This window comes from Pseudochaenichthys georgianus, chromosome 18, assembly GCF_902827115.2.
Source record: "Pseudochaenichthys georgianus chromosome 18, fPseGeo1.2, whole genome shotgun sequence".
NCBI classification, from domain to species: Eukaryota; Metazoa; Chordata; class Actinopteri; order Perciformes; family Channichthyidae; genus Pseudochaenichthys; species Pseudochaenichthys georgianus.
The window spans coordinates 24,297,748-24,322,840 of record NC_047520.1 but is presented as its reverse complement, the minus strand read 5'-3'; the positions used below and the strand labels follow the sequence as shown (position 1 = coordinate 24,322,840).

General features: G+C 43.4%; 1 protein-coding gene across 1 annotated transcript in view; it reads right to left on the bottom strand.

The window, feature by feature from the left end:
- Nucleotides 1-25,093, bottom strand: part of LOC117463543 (voltage-dependent N-type calcium channel subunit alpha-1B-like) — a 186,054-nt gene that overhangs the window by 61,543 nt on the left and 99,418 nt on the right. The window contains 13 exon segments of the mRNA XM_071206520.1: nt 1,714-1,829; nt 3,544-3,651; nt 5,133-5,238; nt 8,875-8,971; nt 10,109-10,236; nt 10,613-10,763; nt 12,547-12,638; nt 12,750-12,815; nt 13,234-13,350; nt 20,438-20,527; nt 20,607-20,717; nt 21,388-21,552; nt 21,989-22,190. Coding sequence (XP_071062621.1) covers nt 1,714-1,829; nt 3,544-3,651; nt 5,133-5,238; nt 8,875-8,971; nt 10,109-10,236; nt 10,613-10,763; nt 12,547-12,638; nt 12,750-12,815; nt 13,234-13,350; nt 20,438-20,527; nt 20,607-20,717; nt 21,388-21,552; nt 21,989-22,190 — 1,549 coding nt within the window.

Sequence of the window (25,093 nt, the reverse complement as noted above, 5' to 3'; positions counted from 1 at the left end):
CCGGTTGTGTATTTTCAAATTCGAGCGCACTCGAGCTGGTTTCTCCATTCTTACCTACCCTACTCTTTTTAGGGTGCAGCTATATGTTTTATTTATTTCAAAGTGGGCCCATTTTAATTATATTTGGTTTCCTTCAAATGTGCAGAGGACTCCCCAAGTGCTGTGTTTAATTTATTTTAAAGTAGGCCTGTGTATTATTTTTAATTAGTTATTTGTTTCTTATAGAGGTTGTAATAATAAATAGCCAGGGTTGGGTTGTAACGAAATACATGTAACGGAGTTACGTAATCAGAATACAAAAATCAAGTAACTGTATTCAGCTCGCGTTACATTTGAAAAACGAGTAATCTGATTACAGTTACTTTCGTAAACCTGACAAAACCTTTGTCCAGTTTCTGAACAGATATGAGGAGCTGTGATCTCTGTGTGCTAACTGCTAACAGCTAACGGCTGATGTCAGTGACGGCAGGCTGAGATCCTCACCGCTGATTGGCTTCCGCGAGAACGCGTCACGTGAATTTGACGCTCCAGTTGAAAAAATTGAACTCTCGCGTTTGACCCAGCACCGTTCAATCGCCTCAATCGCGTGATTCGGAGCGAATTCGCGTCTGTCCGCGTCTCTGCATTGACTTTACTTGTAATTTTACTTGTAATTAATATTTACTTGTAATTAATATTTTTTTAAATATTAATTACAAAAGTGCTTTATTCTTAAAATAATTATGAGCGTTTAGTCTACAGTAGTTGCGAGCTCATAGCGTTCAATAGTGAACCCAGAAATGTTGAGCATCCCAAGGTTTGATCATAGAAATGTAAAGTACGGGCCCCAACAACGATAAAATATTTCAGTTGTAACCAAAAGGTGACCATATTTATACTCTTGGTGGGCTGATTTTGATACATTTTGGGAAGTTTGAGGGGCATCTGGATCATTTGGATTGGACAGATTGCTTATTTATTTGAAAAGGAATTGTCCACAGTAGACACAGTCCACATGTTTTTCATCTTCTGCTCTCTATATCCAATGGTCGCAACACTGCTCATGGTCAAAATCAGTACACATATGGCCACTTTCTGGTTAAAACAGCAATTTTTTATCCTGTCAGAAATTGATTCAGCATCTTCAATAACCCCCAAAACCACTCAAAATGTTTCCAAAAAGGTCAAACCATTTATATTTACATAGGCCATAATACCATTAATGCTAATTAATGCAATGTATGCTGATTGTGCAAATTGCCCAACACATGCAGATTATCATGCGGGAGTTTCTATGTGCTGGAGACCTGTACTATACATCTATCATAAAACGTTGGGGTACTCAACATTTCCAGCTTCACTATGCTGGCAACTAGACTATATACAGATAAGGTCATGTTTCCCACTAAATTGAAAGAGCACACTAAAAAGATGCAGCTCAAGCTAATTATTTAAGTGTGTGTATGCATGCAGGCATACAGAGTGTGTATCAGTGAATGCATCATTTCCAGATCCAAGGCTTTATTGTCAGCTACAGTGTAGATATGGCAATGAAAAACTGAAGTCCAAGGCTCCTCCAGCAGTGCAACATGAATATATATATAGGGCTCATGCATATAGATTTGCACCAGTCCTTCCAATGCGTTTGCTTCAGTGCACGCGTGTGTGTGTGTGTGTGTGTGTGTGTGTGTGTGTGTGTGTGTGTGTGAGTATGTAGGCATGTGTGTGTTTTACCTGGGAGCCTGAAGCGCCCTGTTGCTGCTGCAGCCGCAGCCGCAGCGCTCGGTTCTGCTTGTAGTAGTCAAAGATCATCAGGGCCGCATACACCTTCCCCACCGTCAGCTCATTGGCTGAGGAGGAGAAGAGAGGAAATGATGTGAGAGACATGTAGAGGGGAGAAGGTAGGAGGGAGAGGAGAGGAGAACAGGAGAGGAGAGGAGTGCTGAGATCTCCATATTAGGTTGAATAATTAAAACGAAAGTTAGTTATAATCAAATATAATCAATTATATTCTTGTACAACCCAAAATGAAAATGCTTCATATTTTATGCTTTTCTATATTTACAGTATAAACAAAGTGATTTGTTAAGTTGAGTGTAAGGCCTATAATGGTTTATGGGTGTCACTGATAAGAGAGGAGGCTGTTTCTTCCCTCTTTCCTTACAGCGGTGCATAAGGAGGGGGGCTCCTGACTTAGTGATAAAGAAGAGAGAGGGGGGGGTTCCCCTGGTATACTCTCTCCCGGTAAAGCTCTCTCCCTGGAGAGCTGGGTTTTTGCTCTCGGTAAGGTTCTCTCAAACTTGGTAAATATCTCTCGGATTTCTGGGTTGAATGAGTGGAATGAATTAATATGTGTTTGTGAGTATTAGTACCTGAGAGGATCTTCCTCCGAATTCATGCGGAATATAGATATGTGTTTGTGAATGTTAGTACCCGCCATCTGTCAGAATATAGGTATGGAATTGATGTGAATTGATTTGGTGAATGAAAGTTTGAATGTGCTTTTTATTATCACCGGTCATTTATGAGGAAATGCCTCTAAATTCTATCGGGAGATTTAAATATCACAACTGAATGCAGTTGAAGTCACAATTTAGTCTAATACATGTAAAACTGTGATTTAGGGTTGCATATTAGAACATGATCACAGCATGATATGTCTAGTATGATTATAATGTTGTAACGAGAGAAGGTAAAAACCCTGTATACGTTTGGACCATTTTTCTTCAAATAAACTGATCCCACCTTTTGGTTTGGGACAACTTAAAAGACATCTGCGCTCTCCTCTTCTGCTTAAAAGGTAAGATTGCACTGCCATACTCACACTTAGGTAGGGCCACACCTCATTTACTGATATCAAAATCCTTCGGGATCGCTTAAACAGATTTAAGAGAGTTGTCTGAATTGAAAAAGCAGTTAATTGAACCTGGTTCTTCAGGAGTTAATAGAGGTGAGATCTTGCTGACGTTGGTGGATCTGAGCCAAGCAGTACACATAGACTCAATAACTTCGGTTAGGTCAATTAGTAGGTCTGAGTAATTTGCCGGAATAAATTATCAGCCCTCCCGACTCTAACAGGAGAGGAGAACAGGAGAGGACTAAAGAATCAAAATGAGAGAGAAAATGAGTCATTCCTTACTCCACAATTCATTTGTATTTACCCTGTGCTCTCCCTAGTGGTTTAAATAAGATAAAGGAAAGTATTACTCTGTACAGTGAGTGGTTTGATTAATTCACAGAAAGCAATTCAAATTTTTAGGGGAAACAACGCATTGACAGAATTGTAGGGAAATGGATCTGTGTGTGAGTTTGGTGGAGAAAACTTCTTACCAAAAGGTGGATGCAAAACAGCAGAGTAAGTTGTGTCTACAGGCATACACACTTACACACTAACATCTATAAAACATATCATAGTAAAAATACAATTACACATTTTGTTACTTTTATTAAAAACGGACTTTAGCCTATATTTGAAACAATGTGTCTCCCACCAGATCACTGCCTTCAGGTTGGAACCAGGAGAGTGTCTGAGGGTTCAGAATGTGATGTTGGTGAGAGCCTTACCTGTGTGTGGGGTCACCAGCAGATCCATGGTCTTCTGAGAGAGGCTGGGCCACACTGTGGACAGCTCCTTCTTTAACTCAGCGTCAGAGAGTCGCTGGGCTACCATGCCTGGAGATACACAGAGACACACTTTTAACCTTTTAATTAAAACACATAGATCAACTGCCGGCCACAGCACCGTATAAAGTGTTATAATAAAAAAGGGAGTGAAGGAGAGATAGTAAAAATAATCATCTTCCAACTACACTGAACAAAAATATAAATGCAACACTTTTGTTTTTGCTCCCATTTTTCATGAGATGAACTCAAAGATCTAAAGCATATAGACACAAAAGAACCATTTCTCTCAAATATTGTTCACAAATCTGAAAAAATCTGTGATAGTGAGCACTTCTCCTTTGCCGAGATAATCCATCCCACCTCACAGCTGTGGCATGTCAAGATGCTGATTAGACATGATGATTATTGTACAGGTGTGCCTTAGGCTGGCCACAATAAAAGGCCACTCTGAAATGTGCATTTTTTGCTTTATTGGGGGGGTCTGGGGGATCCAAAAACCAGTCAGTATCTGGTGTGAGGGGTAGGGTTAGGGTTAGGGTTAGGATAAAGTTGTGAATTGAGTGGCCTGTGTTCGTCGTCCATAACATACACCTGCCCATACCATAACCCCACCACCACCATGGGCCACTGGATTCACAACATTACCCTAACCCTAACCCTACCCCTCACACCAGATACTGACTGGTTTTCGGACCCCCCAGACCCCCCCAATAAAGCAAAAATGCAAGTTTCAGAGTGGCCTTTTATTGTGACCAGCCTAAGGCACACCTGTGCAATAATCATGCTGTTTAATCCGCATCTTGATATGCCACACCTGTGAGGTGGGATGGATTATCTCGGCAAAGGATAAGCGCTCACTATCACACATTTTTTCAGATTTGTAAACAATATTTGAGAGAAATGGTTATTTTGTGTATATAGAAAATGTTTTAGATCTTTGAGTTCATCTCATGAAAAATGGGAGCAAAAACAAAAGTGTTGCGTTTATATTTTTGTTCAGTGTACATTTAAGAAACAGAGCATGGAAAGCACTTAATGCATTCCTGAGATCTGAAATTAGACATCTCCATCAGAAGTGCAGATAGATGCAGTGAAGGCAGGAAACAAGACCCAGATATGCTCAGGAACACGCAGCCTTCCAATGTGTGCAAATGGAGGTCACATTTACTTATTTCCACACCACAAGCAATAATAATATTATTGCCCTAACCCTAACCTAATACAGGTATGTGACATCTGCTTAATTAATAGATGTAATGTTTCAAGTGCAGTTCTGGATTTTGTGCATTTAAACAGATGAATGGAAAGGCACCAACAGAAGTCAGCAGAAAATGCTTTGTGTGTTCAGACTTGTTAGACTGCCCTGTATTTTCTGTGATGGCATGGAAACAATATTTTTTTTTTCTCAAACCAAAGGTCAGAGGGATGCAAGGTTAACATTATCCATATTATGTCTTATCTCGAGTGGAAACCATAGAGGATGTCATACAATTCTCTATTCGAGCCACATGATAGTGTGGTTTTCTAACCTGAGGCCAGTTTGATCTCCAGGGCAGTGCGGATGAGGGCCATCAGGGTGGAGGTGAAGTGGACGCTGTTGTCCTCGGCGATGGGCATGTTCATTTTTACAAGGCGCTGAGGAGAGGAGACGAGTTGTGACAGAGAGACTTTAGATGACTGAGTGATAGCAGACAGCCCCAGCAGAACATACAGCTCACCCAGAGAAAGCAGTCTATGTGCTGCTGCCCTTCAATACCCGCCATGGATTCACTCTGTTAGCATAAAGTACCTTAAAGGTGACTTGCTAAATTTTGTTATTATGTGTACAAGATTGGCAATAGATGAAACGTTACTGAGACAGCACACCTGAGACGGCCTTCTCTACAAGAACGTACAGAGGTGACAAACTAGACATTCACATTCACTGCTATTTGCTACAGTATGCACTACGCTGCAAGTCAAAGTGCACTGGTGCAAGACTGATATTGACCGAAATAAAGGTGAGAGTAGGCATGTAACGCATAACCATGAAGTTGCCTGGACAGTCGCAGGAGCTCGACTCTGGTTGCTATTCTAGCAGTCATCAACTTGGTGTTGAGATGGTTGAGTATGCTCTATTGTACTGTATGTATGCTACATAAAGAGTGTGTATTCCACCAAGCCTGGGCAGCCTTAGACGCAATACTTTGTTCGTATAGGACTTAGGCCCCCACAAGATGCATACACAATGCTATTGGATTGTTTGTGTTTGAGTTGAGCTCCCCTGGACACAAAAAGCATTCACCTACATGTGCTATCAGTGGCAGTGCAGAGAGTAAGACAGACCATAGTCAGAAAGAGATGGGGTGGAGAGCTGAGAAGCATACACACACACACACACACACACACACACACACACACACACACACACACACACACACACACACACACACACACACACACACACACACACACACACACACACACACACACACACACACACACACACACACACACACACACACACACACACACACACACACACACACACACACACACACACACACACACACACACACACACACACACACACACACACACACACACACACACACACACACACACACACACACACACACACACACACACATACACACATGCAAATATGCGTCATTCACCTAAACGCACAAACAACTACATGCTGCACAATCAATTATACAGACAGGAGAACAGTTAGTAATGTCCTATGCTGCAGGTGTTTAACATTTAAAGCAATTGAGAAGCTATATTTGATTTAAATATCAATCATTTTTAAAGCCTCATAGAAGATATACAAAAATGGGGTCAAGAAGATCAACATGCATTATCAGCTGGTGCACTGTCAATCAACATGGCAGATTTCAACAAAACATGTGGAAGTTTGTTTCATTTACAGTTTAAGAGGGTCAAAACTACTAGACCGGTTATATTCTATTGAGTTGTTAATATATTACACTTAATGTTTACTACCATTTTTAAAACCTAGATAATTCTCTAACATGAATCAATATTGCATTTAATCTGGGTGCCTGTGTGGCGTCACACCCCCGCATGCAGCGTTGTAGTTGTCTGCCAGAAGTTTTAAGCCACAATTGTTGGATACACATACAGGATTTGAGTCATCAGACAGAAAGAGTGATATTAAACGTGAAACTGACAAGTGTGGGGCAAGGAACACTGAAGGAATCCTGACCAGGAAAAGCAAATAAATATTCCCATAATCCCATGCTCCTCACTGTGCCATCAAAGTCGTCTGTTATTGTTTTGACTTGAATGAAAGTCTGGTTGTAAAACTCAATTCAACTCAACTCAAACTCAAGTATAAAGAGGGGGCTCCAGCAACTCCAACCTGATCGAAAAAAAACTAATTGTCTCTAAAGTTCTAATGGGATCTGGGCACATAAGGGGTTGATGGAGATTGCTCCTTATTCGAGCCAGACTCAAGTGGATATTTGACAAATTATAGTGTTTGGCCCTTCTGCATAAGCCATCCAGATACAGATCCCACCAACTGCTTTATCAGGTGGAAATGCCATCCTAATCAATATTTATCTTAAAATAAATACACACGCACAGAAAAACACACACACAAATATTTCCAACAGTGGATAGACTGAGATGAGATGAGAGAAAAAGGGGATGGGCAGCAAAGACAGAATCATAAAGTGAGAAGCACATAGTATTACTCCCACAGAAAAGCAACAGAAGCTACACAAACACTAACCTACAAGAGCTCACGCACACACACAGCCTCACAGTAACACACACACACACACACACACACACACACCCACTGCTCCACAGAGTCAAACCGGGGTATACCATTCAAAGGAAATAATAATATTACAACAAAAGGGAGAAAGAATCCTGCATAATTAAGTATAGGTATGTTGATTAAAATAACTGCGTCTTAAAGAGCCTGTGACAGCATCCCAACAACTGTTGTGCAATGAAATATTGGGCTACTGGTAATCTCGAACCGTCAGTTTAAAAAAGAAGGTGCGATACCGTTCCGATAAATATCAATAATTTCGAACATCGCGGGGAAATTTCTTCGACTCATTTTGAAGTTTTGGGGGAAGCCTGAAGTGACGTCAATGCGGGAACGCTTCACTGTGGGCGAGAGAGCCAAACACGGACAAAGTGTGTTGTCATGCGTAGAAATGGTGAATTACTGAGTTTAGGCTCGTTAATAACGTTTTAATGAAGTTGACTACAGTATATTCATATGTGTCAGTGCTTTCATGTCAATTCGGCGAACATAAACATAAATGATCGTGGTGAAGATGATGATTACATTAGGATTAAAAATCGGTAGTGAGAGCTGCTGAATTTCCTCCCGTCGGATGTGATATAAAAACAAATCGATTATTTTTTTAGTTGTAAACTCAAGTGGATGAAACTACATTTATTAGTGCTTTCATGTCAATTCGGCGAACATATGATACATTAAATGATCGTGAGGATGATGATTAAAAATTGTTTGTTTGAGTCGGTCTGCATTTCCTGATGAAAAAACAACTGCTTTTTGTAGTTGTAGTACACCAACGTGGATTAAACGTGTGGTTTTTTTACCACAATGTTGGTGAAATTAATGGATAAAATGCACAGATGATGATTATTATTATTATTATTATTATTCCCATTCCGATCGGGACACTAGGTCCACCGTTTCATCGCAGCGAGGCTCCCCCCGTTGACAGTTTACGTGGGCTGGGCTGGGTGCAGTGGCGGACTGCCCATCGGGACGAATCCTGATGGGCCGGTACCGAAGTGGGCCGGTCGGATAAGTCACTAGCACATCCCCCACTCCCCATCCCCCGCTCTTGGCCCGCAATGACGTCACACATAATTTGGTGGGATTTGAAGAATCCCCGAGAAGATCCAGAATATGGTCAACATTGAAGGGGAGATTAATGGTTATCAAAGTACAAATATCCCAAATCAGTTCAGTAACGGTTTCAAGGGGACAATATTTACTAAAATTGATGGGTTTGGATGATGGGTGAAACCTGTGTCACAGGCTCTTTAAGCTCTGTTATCATTGGAGATGGGTCTTAGGAGAGAAATAAAGAGTACAGACAGTAAAGATGAGGTAGGGCCTTACACCAAAAAGATCAGCACACTAGCAAAACAAAGTGAAGAGAGGAGGGAACACTACAGAGCACAGACGTTCTCATTGGCTTGAGTTCACGCCAATGAGAGAAAGACTGTGGAGCACAGGAGAGAAGGTGGAGGAGGGTGAGGGTCTACCTTGTAGGTGACTCTTGGCAGACATTTCTTTCCCAAACCTAACGGCGGGGACATGTGGAGCAGCATCTGATACATATCGAGGTACTTGATACGGCCACTTGACAGGGTAGGAAATCAGAAATAAACAAAACAAAACGCAAACAGAGAAGGATGGGGAGTTAGAGAAGGAGGTGAGGAACAAAGGAAGAAGAACAAAAGAACGGAAGAATAATGGAAAGGAGAAACAGAAATCTGTGTTAGTAGATTTCCTAGGGTGAGATGGAAGGTGGATGTCATCCTCGGCCGCGGTGGCGGGGCACAGGGATACATCGCTGTGGAGCTCAGGATCCCTGACAGGAAACATGGAGTGGTAAAGACTGAGTTTGGTGGGAAAGGGGAGGGGGGAGAGAAGAAGGGAGGATGGGTTTATCCAACACACAGAATGCTGATGGGAGGGAAGAGGAATGACAGCATTGTAACGGGATGTCTGCCTCAGCATGCCAGCAGACATTCCACTGGAACCAGGGTGCACGGAGACAAAGGTTTCAATGCCAGCACAAGATAGGTCTGAGGCAGAGACGTCTCCATCAAAATATTAAATCCTTCATCAGGCTTTGGACCTTATTCATATTTTTTAAGATTGAGTCAAGTCTTTTTTCATATTACAAATATGCCTCGATGTTTTACACGTTGTATACACATGTCCTGAAACTAGTGAAACATTTGTAAAATGTGTGTGTTGTATAACTTTGCTGTGGCTTTGAAAGCTTTGTTTCCACTCCGGCATCATCAACCAAAGCCAGTCAGTTTGAAGTGGCGGGTGCTCGTGTAAAGGCGATTTCATTGGTGCACAGCCATTCAGTTTAAAGTCTCTTGGCATAGAAGTACACAAAGCACCCTAGTGACGGAAATGTCAGGTATTTGCAAACCTTGTATGCTACCCTATTAGGGCAGTTCTTCCCTAAGCCAAGGGGGGGTGAGATAATTCGTAACAAATTGTACATATCCTTATAGGAAATCCGTCCGCTGTGGAGAAGAACAAGCACATAAATAAACAAACGTTCAAGACAGCAGTAAATCAATAATCATTGGGCTGACTGCATACAACAAGCTATAGGAACAAGGCTTCTGCACAAGGCCGCATTTAGTAACCTTGGTAACAAAGGGGAAAGATAGTAGTAAAGTTAGGGTATCTGTTCCCCCCACTCTACTTTGTATGCTACTCTCGGGGGACGAGAGGGAGGCGTGAACATACCATGCAGCCGGGTCGTACTCGGCCCACACCTGGATGAACTCATCGAGGTGATGAGGCCCCAGGATGGAGGAATCTCTGGTTAGGTACTCAAAGTTATCCATTATCACAGCCACGAACAGGTTCAGCATCTGCAAAACATAAAGCACAGTTACTCCTGTGTTCGACCAGGTGCTGAAACTAGCAGTATATTTCAACAATTTCCTCATGTTTTGTGTGTAAGTGACTAAAGACAACAACCACCCTGCTCTGTCAGTATATAAACGGCATCAATAAAGAGGAACGGCTCCAAAGAAGGGATTCTGATACAGATATGTCACTTTAACAGAAACTGAATGAACTGAATAAATAAGCAATCAACTTTGTCATCACGCTAGTTCTTGAAGAATCAGAATCAGGTTTAAAACCTAAGTAGATTTATTGACCTAGGGATGAGATCAATGTGAGCTTCCTGCAAAGCCAACATGTCACATCTGAATGTAATGCTCTGGCAGACTTCAGACTAACCAGGAAGGAGCAGAGAAAGATGAAGGAGACAAAGTAGAAGTAAGAAAAATCACTGCCGCACTCTTTCCCCTGGGAGCCGGATCGCTCGTCACAGACTCGGTGACTCAGACATGACAACATGATCTCGTGCCAGGCCTCACCAGTTGCACTCCTGATAGAACAGAGGCAGAGAGAGAGACAGAGAAATACATGGCTGGCAGCATTTTTTATCAGCTACAGCTCCACGGATATTAAACAGACATTATAATGTAGAATGAGAAGTAGTTCAAATTCAGAATCAGAATCGCAATTATTTTAATAGTCACACAGCCAAACAAGTACACAACCATGGCTACAAAATGTGTAGCAGCAATTTAAGTACAACTAAGTGACATAAATAGCATATTAAGTATTGTGACCTTGAAAAAGTTTGAGGACATTTATGAAAGGTGTATATTTTTCACATAAAGTGATTATAGCACCAGTATAATTGCAAATACACTACCAGTCAAAAGTTTGGACACACCTTCAAATTCAAAGTTTTTTATCTATTTTAATTTGTTCTACTTTGTAGATTGATACTGAAGACATCAAAACTATGAAATGAATTATCTAGTTAACAAAAATGTGTCAACAAATCCAGAATATGATTTTGATTTTAGAATCTTCAAAGTAGCCCCGTTCAGCTTTGCACACTCTTGGCTACTCTCAGTCAGCTTCATGAGGTCGTCTCCTGGAATGGTTTTCAGTTAACACGTGTGCCTTGTCAAGAGTCAATTTGTGGAATGACTTGCCTTCTGAATGTGTTTGAGAGCATCAGCTGTGTTGTGCAGAGGTAGGGTTAGTGCACAGTGGAAAGCCCTATTTGACTACTGCTGTAATCCATATTATGGCAAGAACGACTCAACTCAGAAAAGAGAAACGACCGTCCATCATCACTTTAAGAAATGAAGGCCAGTCGATCCAGAAAATGTCAAGAACTTTGAATGTATCCTCAAGTGCAGTCGCAAAAACCATCGAACGCTATGATGAGACTGGCTCTCATGAGGACCCCCCCGGGAAAGGAAGAGCCAGAGTTACTAGTTAGTCAGAGGATAAATACATCAGAGTTAGCAGCCTCAGAAACTGCAAGTTAAAGCACCTCAGATTAGAGCCCACATAAATGATCACAGAGCTCAAGTAGCAGATAATCTCAACATCCACTGTTCAGAGGAGACTGCGTGAATCAGGCCTTCATGGTCCAATCGCTGCAAAGATCCACTACTGAAGATGAACAGAAAGAATAAGAGAATTGTTTGGGCCGAGAAACACTTGGTCTGATGGGTCCAAATGTGTTCCAACCTCCGTGTCTTTGTGAGACGCGTTCTGGTGACACTGTTGGTGATTTATTAAAGACTCAAGGCACACTTAACCAGCATGGCTACCACAGCATTCTGCAGTAGCCAGCAAAATATAAATCATATTCTGGATTTTTTCACACTTTTTTGTTTACTATATAATTCCATATGTGTTCTTTTATAGTTTTGAAGTATACATCTACAATGAAGGAACATTTAAAATAAATAAATAACTTCGAATTTCAAGGTGTGTCCAAACTTTTGACTGGTACTGTAAGTGTTTATATTGCACATCGCATGTTTATTGCACAAGATCTTGACAGTCAGTTTTGTCAAATTGGCTTCAACTAGCCATTGCGTTAAAGCCACAAGATTAAAATGTTCTTACCTATGAGTGAATCAGTAGTGATAATCTCATTATGATTATACATACTGTATATGGGTAAAAGTCTTTATACTCGGTCGTACATATTTGACATAGTTGATTATTAACAAAGTGTATTTTGAAGAAAGTGCAAGTGTAAATGTCTTCATAAACTGTCCATAAGTGTAACAAGTGTAACATCCAAAGTGCTTGTGATATATACGTAAATTATAATAAAGCTTGTTACTGTATACCTGAACAGCAGCATGAGAGCTTGGAGAAAAGTGCGGAAGTTGTTGTGGTGATTAATGGCTGTGTCCTCATTCATCGCAATGTTGCCAAACACCTACAGCAGAGACAGTGAGGGAAATGGATATGTACTGTTTTCCTTTTTTTTATTAGGAATGGTAAACCACAACATGAATATCATGACCTCCGCGAGCACAGCATCACCCACCTGCATCCCAATGATGGCATAGATGAAGAACAGCATAGAAATCAGAAGGCAAACATAAGGCAGGGCCTGGGGGAAAGGAAACATGAAACAGGAAAACAAGAACACATTTACACATTCCAGGCAGGAATTTTTCAGTGCAGTAAAAGAAGACAAATGACTTTACTATCCCTCCAATATTATTTCACAAACACACATAGGCCTGACAAACACATATCTCCACCCTGTCTCTTAAAAACAATGTTCCCAAACAGCAAATAAGCATTCTCAAATGTGTTCCTAAAGAAAGAGAACTTAAAAAATAAGTCAATGTTGACTTTTGGTTTCACATGAGACATGAACAGTGAAAATGTCCTGTGTTTGTTTGACCCAGCCACCAACCCTGTTCTTATCTCCTTCATACGATGACCTGCACTTTGAGATGAAATGTATTTTACTTATGTATTTTTCCTTATGTGAGTGTGTAAAAGTGCAGGTGTATGAGCACCTTGAAGGACTGAACAAAGGTCCAGAGCAGGATGCGGATGGTGTAGCCCTGTCTCAGCAGCTTGATGAGCCGGGCCGCTCTGAACAGCCTCAGGAAGCTCAGGTTCAGCAGCCTGTCCTGTTAGAAAGATGACATCAAACCATTATCAACCACATACCCTCACTGAACACAGCCTTACCAGGGCTTATTAAAGTCACCTCAGCTGGTTATCTGTTCAGTCATTACATTACATTACATTGCATTTAGCTGACGCTTTTATCCAAAGCGACTTACAATAAGTGCGTTCGACCAACAAAATACAAACTTGAAGAAAACAGAATCATATAAGTACATCAGGTTTCATAGAGTCAAAACATTTCAAGTGCTACTCAACTGGCTTTAGATAAGCCAGTCCTTTATTAGTATATAAGTGCTTTGTTAGTAATTCTATCGCTCAAAGTGGAGTCGAAAGAGATGAGTTTTCAGTCTGCGCCGGAAGGTGTGTAAGCTTTCTGCTGTCCTGATTTCAATGGGGAGCTCATTCCACAATTTTGGAGCCAGGATAGCAAACCCACGTGTTTTTGCCGATGGGAACGTGGGTCCCCCTCGCAGTGAGGGTGCAGCGAGCTGTTTGGCCGATGCAGAGCGGAGTGCACGTGCTGGGGTGTACAGTTTAACCATGTCCTGGATGTAGGAAGGGCTAGATCCATTCGCAGCATGGTACGCAAGTACCATTGTCTTGAAGTGGATTCTAGCAGTTACCGGAAGCCAGTGAAGGGAGAGGAGGAGCGGCGTGGTGTGGGAGAATGTAGGAAGGTTGAAGACCAGACGAGCAGTCTGGACCAGAACCTGCGTCGCTTTCTGGGTCAGCTGGGGACGTATCCTCCTGATGTTGTAAAGCGTGTATCTGCAGCAGCGGGTTGTAGCAGCGATGTTTGCAGTGAAGGACAGGTTGTTATCTAGGATCACACCCAGATTCCTTGCAGTCTGAGTCGGGGAAACAACAGAGGTGCCGATGTTGATTGTTAGGTCAAGAGAGGGACAATCTTTTCCCGGAAGGAAAAGCAGTTCAGTCTTGTCAAGGTTGACATGAGGTGGTGAGCAGACATCCACTGAGAGATGTCAACTTGACAAGCAGAGATGCGTGCGACGACCTGGGTCTCTGAGTGGGGAAAGGACAGAATGAATTGGGTGTCGTCAGCGTAGCAGTGGTATGAAAAACCATGCGGGCTAATGACTGATCCGAGCGAGTTTGTGTAAAAGGAGAAGAGGAGGGGACCAACAACAGAGCCCTGAGGGACCCCTGTAGTTAATTGACAAGGGTCGGACTCCGACCCTCTCCAAGTAACCCTGTAGGTACGGTCTTTGAGGTATGAGGTGAGGAGGGAAAGTGCAGAGCCTGAAACTCCAAGTTCTTGGAGAGTGCGAAGGAGGATCTGATGATTCACTGTGTCGAATGCAGCAGACAGGTCCAAAAGGATGATGACAGAGGAGAGGGAGGCTGCTTTGCCGTGTGCTCAGTGACAGCAAGGAGGGCAGTTTCTGTGGAGTGACCTGCCTTGAAACCAGACTGGTGTGGATCCAGAAGGTTGTTCTGATGGAGATAACAGGAGAGTTGTCTAAAGACCGCGCGTTCAAGTGTTTTAGACAGGAACGGGAGGAGAGAGACAGGCCTGTAGTTTATAGCATCAGACGGGTTGAGAGTGGGTTTCTGTAGGAGAGGGTTGTCTCTTGCCTCCTTGAGACTGTTTAGAAAGTGACCAGAAGTTAGAAAAGTGTTGATGAAATGGGTGAGAAACGGTAGAATATCAGGAGCGATAGTCTGAAGGAGGTTTGAAGGGATAGGGTCCAGAGGACAGGTGGTAGGGCAGGCAGAGGTAATGAGGGTAAGAACCTCACTTGGAGAGAGAGAGGGGAAAAGGAGGTCAGTGTGTGGGTGAAAGGAGGGTCTGGTGACCCAGCGGTGAGTAAAGGTGAGTCAGAAAAAGAAGAGCGAATGTCATCAACCTTTTTTTGGTGGTCAACAAAGTCGCTTGACAGAAGGGAGGAGGGGAAAGGGGCTTTGGGAGGGTCCAAGAGGGTGGAGAAGATGGAAAATAGTTTTTTAGGATTGGAATAGGAAGATTGGATCTTATCTTGAAAGAAAGTGCTTTTTGCCTGAGAGATCGAAGCAGAGAAAGAGGAGAGGAGAGCCTGATAGGTTAGGAGGTCTTCATGGTGTTTGGATTTACACCGTTTCCGCTCTGCTGCCCGAAGGACGCAGTGCGTCATTTAGCCAGGGAGCAGGACGGGACTGACGAGGCTGCCGAGATGTGAGAGGACAGAGAGAGTCCAGAGAGGATGAGAGAGTAGAGAGGAGAGTTTCTGCAGCAGAGTTTGGAGGCAGGAGTTGGAACGAGTCAGAGGAAGGGAGGGCTGAGAGCACCGATGAGGCAAAGGTAGAGGGGGAGAGGGAACGAAGGTTACGGCGGACAGGTGCAGGATGAGAAGAGATTAGTTTGTTATGTTTGGAAAGGGGTAGAGAGAATGAAATGAAGAAGTGATCGGATGTGTGGAGCGGGTTTACAGAGAGGTTAGAAGTAGAGCAGTTCCTTGAGAATATGAGATCAAGGACATTGCCAGCTTTATGAGTTGGTGGGGACGGAGACAGTGAGAATGCAAAGGCGGTTAAAAGAGATGTTAGTTCAGCTATCTTCCCTGTCTGGAGGTTGAGGGAAAAGCTCCATTTGGGAGAGAGCAGGAGACCAGTGCCACCTCCTCTGCCAGTGGGTCTGGGTGTATGGGAGAAGGAATATGCTATGGAGAGAGCTGCTGGGGTGGATGTGTTGGATGGAGTAATCCACGTCTCATGCGGCTTTCACACCAGCGCTTTTCAGTTTCTAGCTCCGAGCGGGAGCTTTTCTGGTTCAGCTCCGGTTTCCCTTTTCAGCTCCCGCTCTGTGCACACCGCCCACTGGCGCCCCAGAGCTGCCCTTGCTGCGTCATGACGTCACCGTTTACATCGCTGATTTGCCCCCCAACGGCAGCTCACAACAACAACAACAACTGCGTCGGGTCGATGATCGTGTTGCTTTTAATCACACGAAGCCAGAATAAATTGAATAACGACTTCTCCAACCTTATACTTTTCTCCAGAGTGCCGTGGTTCATTGTTTATTAATGTGTTTCTGCAGCATTTACCGACCGCTGCAGTGCTGGCTGCTCTTCCACAGGAGTTTATTCTCCCGTTAGCTCCCGGTTAGCTCACACTGCAGCGGCCGCTGTAAAGTATTCACTGTCCGACTCACACAAGCAGCTGATGCATATCCCCAGTTCCCCTTAGCCTAAGTGAATGTGTGTCAGTCTGAATTGACACTGTTTGGTATCACAACGCTGTTATGAAAGTTTCTCTGGTATAAAACGGGTGATGTTAGCATAGCAACCGAAGCTAAACTGACTACTTGCATCCGATAGCTGCAATAATACAAAACAACACGTCTGCCTCTCTCCACAATGATCGATAACAGCGAACGGATGGTCAAAGTAAGGCACAAATAAACAGAATCACACGAAGCCTGGTTAGTGTTGCCTGACTTTATAAAGTGTGTTTATAGGCACTACTGCTTGTAGGCAGGCATAACAGTCGACCCATGGGAGGTGGGTTTAGTTTCCTGCACGCCTCGACGTAAGAGAGACGTAAGCGACGTCACCTCTTAGCTCCAAAGCTCTTGCCTCTGGACCGACAATTTTTTGGAGCTGGAAATGAAGTGGATTCCGGAGCTAAGAGCCGGCGCAGCTCCGGTGTGAACTGGAAAACCCGGCGCTTTTCAGGCTCTAGCTCCGAGCCGGAGCTGAAAAGGCGCTGGTGTGAAAGGGGCATCAGTGAGAGCAAGGAAATCCAGAGACTGCAGGGAAGCGTAGCCAGAGATGAAGCCAGCCTTAGGAACAGCTGACTGGCAGTTCCACAGGCCGCCTGAAACTAGATGGTGGATCTCAGTGGAGCATGTGGGATAGACGAGAGCAGGCCGGTTATATCGATTACGAGATACACGGGGCCAGTGATAATTGCGAGAAGACACATGAACAGGAATGGAGAAAATACACATGATTATAGCCTGAGGGGCAAACAAAACAAAACAAAAAAAACTAAAGAAAATAAAACAACAGCGATACCTAATTCAATCAAAGTAGGATTTGCTAGTGATGGCAGTTTGACACTGAAGCTTCGAACGGAGCTTCAACCCTGGACTTCCTATATCATAGAAGCAGTGCTTCGAAGCTTGCTTCAAATCACGTGACATATGACGTCCGAACCAGCAACTGCTTCATTTCCTGAATGAATCACTTGACTGCTTCACGGTCCATTCACACGATTCAATGCACTGCCTCGTCTAGATTCTGACAGGTGACAGGTTGAAACAGTTTTGAATTTGAGCGCTTCAACACCTTACGCTCTAAACAATGCGCAATGTGTGGGTTGTTGTCGTAGTTTGCGTTGTTGCTGTTGAGTTGTTGTTGGTATTGCATTTGAATCGTAGTATCATTATAGAGCAAGCCAGGAAGAAAGATAGGTCATTCTGGCTCGGGAAACACTTCGAAATGTGGAGAAGTTCCGAACAAAAAGACAATTATCACTAATATAAAAACAGTCCAATATTTTAAGGAATAGATAGCCCAGTGGGTAGAGCCGGCTCTAGTCTCTTCTCAATAACCCAATACACACAATTATCAATCTTTAATTGCAAATAGAACATGATATTCAGTCTTAGTGTGTGTGTGCATCGAATATTTTTCAAGGCAAAGATACGTTAAACCCACTGCAGCCTTGCACTTCGCCAGGAGAGGTCGCTGTAACTGAAGCTTCGAGAAATTAACCTATTTCCGACACAATTTTCCAAGTGATTCGACGCTTCATTCAAAGCTTCATTTTGCCATCACTAGGATTTGCCTCCCTCATGACTCCAATGTCTTTGTCAGTCTGACTCCAATGTCTTTGTCAGTCTGACGCTGAAGCTGACGCTCCAGGAATGTGCTACCTAAAATGGACACCACATTGCTGAGTTCTCACAGATGTGGGGCCACGCCCCGTTAATTAGTTAACTCTCTGCTGCTGGTGGCCCTCAAAAGGAAATCTAGACTGGCTCCCTCCTGAGTTGTTATTGTATCTTTTCAGTGGCCCAATTGTTTTACAATTACATTAAACCCTAAGTTATAAAGTTATAAAGAGTTTAACCCTTAATACAGTTACACCTACTCAATAAAGCTCTTAGTATTCTACAAATGTTTAAATCAAAGTTAACCCTAGCAGTCAGTTAGTTCAGTTTTATGGTTTCAGTCAAATTACTTGTCCCAAGTTTCTACCTGACAGATACTGCAGCGGTTTTGAGATTTTAAAATCACAATTTTAGTCAGATCAACTACAGATCATTTATACAGAGTACACACACTGAAACAGAGAAGTCTAAAAACAGAATGTTACTCACACAATTCTAGAAGTCACCAGTTGTTATCCTGTCAAAATCGAGTTGCACACTCATCAGAACTATGATTCTACAATATTCTGGGTCATGGGTTGAGAAAGTCTTCTCAATTTACCAATCCTGACTGTCTATTTTCCAGGAGCTGATATAAATCTGTATCATGGCCCAGAGATCACTCCTTAAAGACATTTCAATGTACGTGATTGAAATAAAATCTTCTATTCTTTTAAGTTTAAGATTTCGGCTTAATGTTACGTCCTTGTAACATCACAAAATAAACAGTCTGTGGAAACAAAAAGGGATTTCTTACCAAACTTTGTGAGACATAAATCTACACTACACACAGAGCACATCTGATGTTCTATTCATCTAACTGGACACTCAAGGATATGAGGAGAAACAAACCATCTCCTGCTTTGGGCCGCAAGGTGCATTTGAACATGAGAAGCTGGAGGAGCTTTGTCCAGTCTGAGAAAGTAACCCCTCTGATGTCATCAGAAATTCATGATAACAGAAAGACAGGTTTGCAAGACACCTTGTTATCTTTGCAATGATGGCTTGACAAAATATATTAATAAGTCAATTAACTTCCTGTTGTAAAAAGACTGACACAATAGGGAATAAAGCCCCCTCAGGCATGGAATCTGGGGATTTTCCATGTCAACAGATATTAGTTAAAAATGCACCTGCAGTGTCTACATTTCATATGTTTAAAGGCTGTCTTCTCAAAAAGTCTGAATTCTCTGCTTCAGTAGCACTTACTGTTCTAGTCCAATCACTATCTATATTCTGATGCGTTACGCAGAGAGGTTTGTTCATGTATCATTCATAGCCTGATCTATAGATCATATCATATCTTGTTTATATTAAATAAGAATGAAGGCAAGCTAAGAGCAGGCAAAGTCACTCACCATAGTCTAGTGATGTTTGGGACCAGGGCATGGCATCACCAGGGAGTCGACAAGATGGAAACGTAGAGCGAGAGAGAGAGAGAGAGAGAGAGAGAGAGTGCAAGTGACAGACAGACAGACAGACAGACAGACAGACAGACAGACAGACAGACAGACAGACAGGCAGAGGGATAACAGAGGGAGGTGAGGAGAGAGGACGGAGAGGCGGGAGAACAGGAATAGTCATATTGCCCAACATAAACTGATACAGCTCACCAAATACACACATGTAAATCACTCAAAAGCTACTTCACAGTACACACATGCATGCAGGTCCACAGAGTGTCTGGAAAGATAACAAGGCTGTCAAAGAACAAAGTGCATTCATGTGACAGCAACTAAAGCAACTGACCATTGCTCCCAAGGCCTGATAGCTCTGATTACACACCGCACTGAAACAAACACTCCATCACAAGAGAAGGATTGCAGGTGGCATGACGTCACCAGACTTTCTTGATCCAATATTGGTATTATTTTCCTTGCACTGCCCAACTCTGCTTCTTGTTGTCCTCCCCAGATGTTTTACCCTGCACATAAACAAACCCCTCGTGCATAAACTATACCAACTCAACCGTCAAAGTGCCTAGCCAATCAGAGGCTATAGGGACTTTGTAGGGTGACATTTTTCCTATTATGTAATTCGCCTTAAGATGAAATAACTTCAGTCAATTCGCATAATAACAAGTCACTACTGTTTGTTGGACTAGTGTGTTTTTGGAGCAATGGGTCTTTGGAACAATGGGCATCTGTGTTCTGGATAACGGGCTGCTGAACAAACAGGATTTTTTTCTAATTATTGGGGTTTCAGAAAAATGCTCTTACATTGATTTCAGTCACCAGGATGTCAGTGATGCTGCCCAACACTGTGACAAAGTCAAACACGTTCCAGGCATCCTTTAGGTAGTTCTGAGAAGCAAAAGTTGAAAATCATTAGTTGTGATTCATTACTCAGAGTTTGTAACGTAGTTTCATTGATATTACCCACCAATGGACCAAAAGCAATGATCTTGAGGATACACTCCACAGAAAAGAGAGTGGTGAAGACGATGTTGAGGTTCTTCAGCATCGCTTCATAAAAGTCTGGAGCTCCATGGAACTGAAAGACAACGTCATATAAAGTTATCTTGCTGACATTTTGGAGTAATATTTTTTATTTATTGTTTTGGCATTTTGGAAAACTGTTATTTGGTGTGAACCGGTACTTTGAGAGGTGCCGGTTCACGTTGTAGGCACTGCAATGGTGCCCTTGAGCAAGGTAATGAACACCACACTGATCCCAGTTCCCTCACTGAAAACCTAAATGTAGACTTTAATGAAATGTATTATGTCAACAGAGTTTTGAAAGCAATAATATAATGTTCAAACAAAACATATTAGGTTCAACTTAATATTATTGCTTTCAACTAACCTAATACAGTTATGCAAAATGTGTTGACAGAATACATTTAATTGAAGTACTTGTTTGAGTTTGTTCAGTGCATCATCTCATTCTAGGTTTTAAACATGTTTTACCTTTATACAGAGGCTGGCTAGCTGTTTCCTCCAGGCTTTATGCTAATGGAATAGCTTCTGGCAATTGCTTCATATTTACTGTACAGACGTGAGAAAGGTATCAGGGAACAAACTTAGCATATGTCTCAAAGTGTCAAGATGTTACTTTCACGAGCTACTGAATCCAGGACTGACTCCATATAACATTCAAAAAGGCCTAACAAACGACATACATTTAGCATTATGTTAGTAATATCCCCCTCATAAGTTCTTACCTTCATCATAAGCACCACAGTGTTGAGGGCAATCATGATCATGATGGAGTACTCAAATGGAGGTGAGACCACAAACTTCCACATCCTGTACTGGAAGGACTGTGTGTTCTGGGGCATGTAGCGGGTCAGAGGTTTGGCATTTATGGCAAAGTCAATACAAGCCCTCTGTAACAGAGAAAGCACAGCTCTGCTTCACTGTCTGTGTGAGGTGAAAGCATCTGCTGGCAAACCCCAGTCTTGGTTGATTACCAATAAGAGAACAAACATGTGCTCAGTGTCAACATTTAAAAATGAGGTAATTCTACATTCTCTCTAATACACACAATTATCACACCTCCATAAAACCAATAAGCAAAACCTTTCTCTGCAATCATTTTTAAGACGTGTTGGTTGTGCCTCAGTATATATGAGCTCCTCAGGCTCCTTTATCACAAGCCTTTCTTCAATGTTTTAAGAAAATCTGTTCATAACATTTGAGATTATCCAGCAAACAAAAAGGCGAAATTAGGTAAGCCTGATGATGGAGATAGTGATTACAGCAGTGTGTGCGGGATTCAGACTGGATTCAGACTGTCCAGATGACATCGTCTTTCTGCTTTACCTCATTCTTTTCCAAGCTGCACTCAGACATGGCCTTGTCTCCCTGCTCCTGGAAGGTGATGATGATCAGAGCAACGAAGATGTTGACAAAAAAGAAAGGGAAGACCACGAAATACACCACATAGAAGATGGACATTTCTATCCTGTAGCCAGGACTGGGGCCCTTGTCTTCAAAGGTAGCATCCACAGAATGCTTCAAGACACTGTAAGAGAGGAGAGCACACACCCCAGGGAGTGAGACAGAGTGACACACAGCCTGCAGGGCTATTCTCCAAGGTAGGAATACCCTAACAAAACTAGAACTATATCTGTCATTGTGTAACCGCAAATGTAAATGATTAGTGATTCATTTTGCGAGTCACGTGCAATATTTACATAGTTTCCTCTCTGAATGTTATTTTAATGGGCCCTTGGCCACAATATGTTTTAGGTTTAATGGGACAAAAACAAAAACATACCTAATCTTATCATTTCTAAGTTTCTGCTAATTTTTTTTATCTTTAGGCTCCCAGCATTACTGTTAATAATAATAATCATTTCAATTTCTATAGCGCCTTTCACGAAACCCAAAGACGCTTTACAATGGGTAGTAAGAAAACAAAACAAAAAAAGTAATAATAGTCATACAGATACATAGGCTGAAGAAAACAAAACAGGAACAGGTTGCTGGGTACTGCATATTAGTTGAGGCCAAAGGCCTGGGTGAACAGATGGTGTTTGAGGTGTTTTTTGAAGGTGTCCAGAGAATCTGCATTCCTGATTGCAGAGGGGAGAGAATTCCAGAGGGTGGGGGCTACGACACTGAAGGCTCTGTTGCCAAATGTTTTCAGCTTGGAGCGCTGGATGGAGAGCAGCCCTTTGTCGGAGGACCGCAGGTGACAAGAGGGGGTGTAGGGCTGAAGGAGGTCAAATATGTATGGAGGAGCTAGGGAGTGGAGAGATTTGTAGCTTAACAGGAGGAGTTTGTACTGGATGCGTGACTTTACCGGGAGCCAGTGAAGGTGGATGAGGGTAGGGGTGATGGAGCCTGGGTAGGGGTGATGGAGCCTGGCTGCAGTAGGGGTGATGGAGCCTGGCTGCAGAGTTCTTGACGTACTGGAGCCTGTCCAGGGCTTTGCTGGTGACCCTGAACAGAACTCCATTGCAGTAGTCCAGACGAGAGGAGATGAAGGTATGAATTAATAGTTCTGCAACAGGAGAGAGGGACGGAGTCTGGAGATGTTTCGTAGGTGAAAAAAATGCAGTTTTGACAGTTGACCTGATGTGGGAGTTGAAGGTGAGGGTAGAGTCCAGAGTGGATGGAGCCGCCATCGACGGTGAGGAGCAGATCTCCAACCTTCCGGAGCAGTGTTTTTGGGGCCACAACCATGTTTCTGTTTTGTTATTGTTGAGTTTAAGTAGATTTTTTGACATCCAGGAGTGGATGTCACGGAGACAGTTGACTAGTGACAGTAGGGGTAGCTGGGATGATGGATTGGTACTGATGTAGAGTTGGGTGTTGTCGGCATAGGAGTGGAAGTTGAGACCATGTTGGCGGATGATTTCACCGAGGGGGAGCATGTATATGTTAAATAGAAGGGGGCCGAGCACCGAACCTTGCGGCACACCTTGGTTGACAGGGGCTGGGGGAGAGCTGGATTTTCCGATGGTCACAAACTGTTGCCTGTTGGAGAGGTAGGAATGGAACCAGGAGAGGGCTGTACCAGAGAGGCCATGGTAGAGGGATAGGCGGTTGAGTAGGATAGTGTGGGAGACTGTGTCAAATGTGGCGGAGATGTCCAGGAGGATAAGGATGCTGACGAGGCCTGAATCGGCGGCTATGAAGAGGTCATTGGTTATTTTAATAAGGGCCGTCTCTGTGCTGTGGTTCGATCTGAACGCTGATGGGAAGGGTTCGTAGAGCTCATGGTCAGACATATGGTGGAGTTGGGCACCAACAGCTCTTTCCATGATCTTGCTAAGAAAAGGAAGGTTGGAGACCGGCCGGAAGTTGCTGGGGTCCTTGGGGTCGAGACCAGGTTTTTTGACAATGGGGGTGACAGCTGCTATCTTGAGGACGGCGGGAACCTTGCCTGATTCCAGGGAGGAGTTGATCATTTTAACAATGGTGGAGCAGAGGATGGGTAGGCACGTTTTGATCAGGGCAGAGGGCATGGGGTGGAGGGAGCAGGATGTAGCCTTAGCTTTTGAGACAAGTTTGGTAACCTGTGTGGCATCCACTGGTGCAAAGGAGGAGAGACAATATTGAGGCAGGTGTTGAGTTGAGCGAACAGTGACTGGAGGTGGTGTGGCATGTGTATGGGAGGGGGCAGAGGCCCGGAATTCCTGGTGGATGGAGTTAACGTTGTCCTCGAAGAAGTCAAAGAACCTGGTGCAAAGCTCGGGGCGTCTGCTGGGTTGGGGGGTCAATTGGGCGGGGTAGGCGGTTTATGGTGGAGAAGAGCATACGGAGGTGGTGTTGCTGGGTACCGATGAGTGAGGAGTAGTAGTGTGCCTTAGCTTTTGAGAGAGCGTCCTTATAAGATTTGACATGCTCTCTATACGCCTCCAGATGGACTATGAGGCCAGATTTTCTGTGGAGCCGCTCCAGTTGGCGGCCAGAGGCTTTCATGGCACAGAGACTGGTGGTGAACCAAGGGGCTGAGTGGGTGAAGGAGACAGTGCGAGTAATGAGGGGAGCAAGTGAGTCGAGACTCTGGGAGAGAGCAGTGTTATACTGGGCTACCAGGCCGTCAACCGAGGTGTCAGGGGGATCGGAGGCCAGGTGGCTAGCTATGAGGCTGGTTATGGCTGGTGCGCTCACTGATTTTAAGCTCCTGTAGGTGATTGTACAAGCTGTGTGGGGAGGGCGATAGGCACAGTGAACAGATGGCATGATGGTCGGAGACAGCCAGGTTGAGGCACTGCACGTGGGATGCAGTTGTGCCAGTGGTATACCAAATCCAGGGTGTAGCCTTTGGCATGGGTGGGATCATGGACATGCTGTTCAAAATTGAAGCAGTCCAGAAGTGCCAGGAAGTCAGATGCAAATGTGTAACAGGGTGAGTCCACGTGAATGTTAAAGTCTCCAAGAAGGAGCGTAGATGGGGACATGGAGCAGATTGAG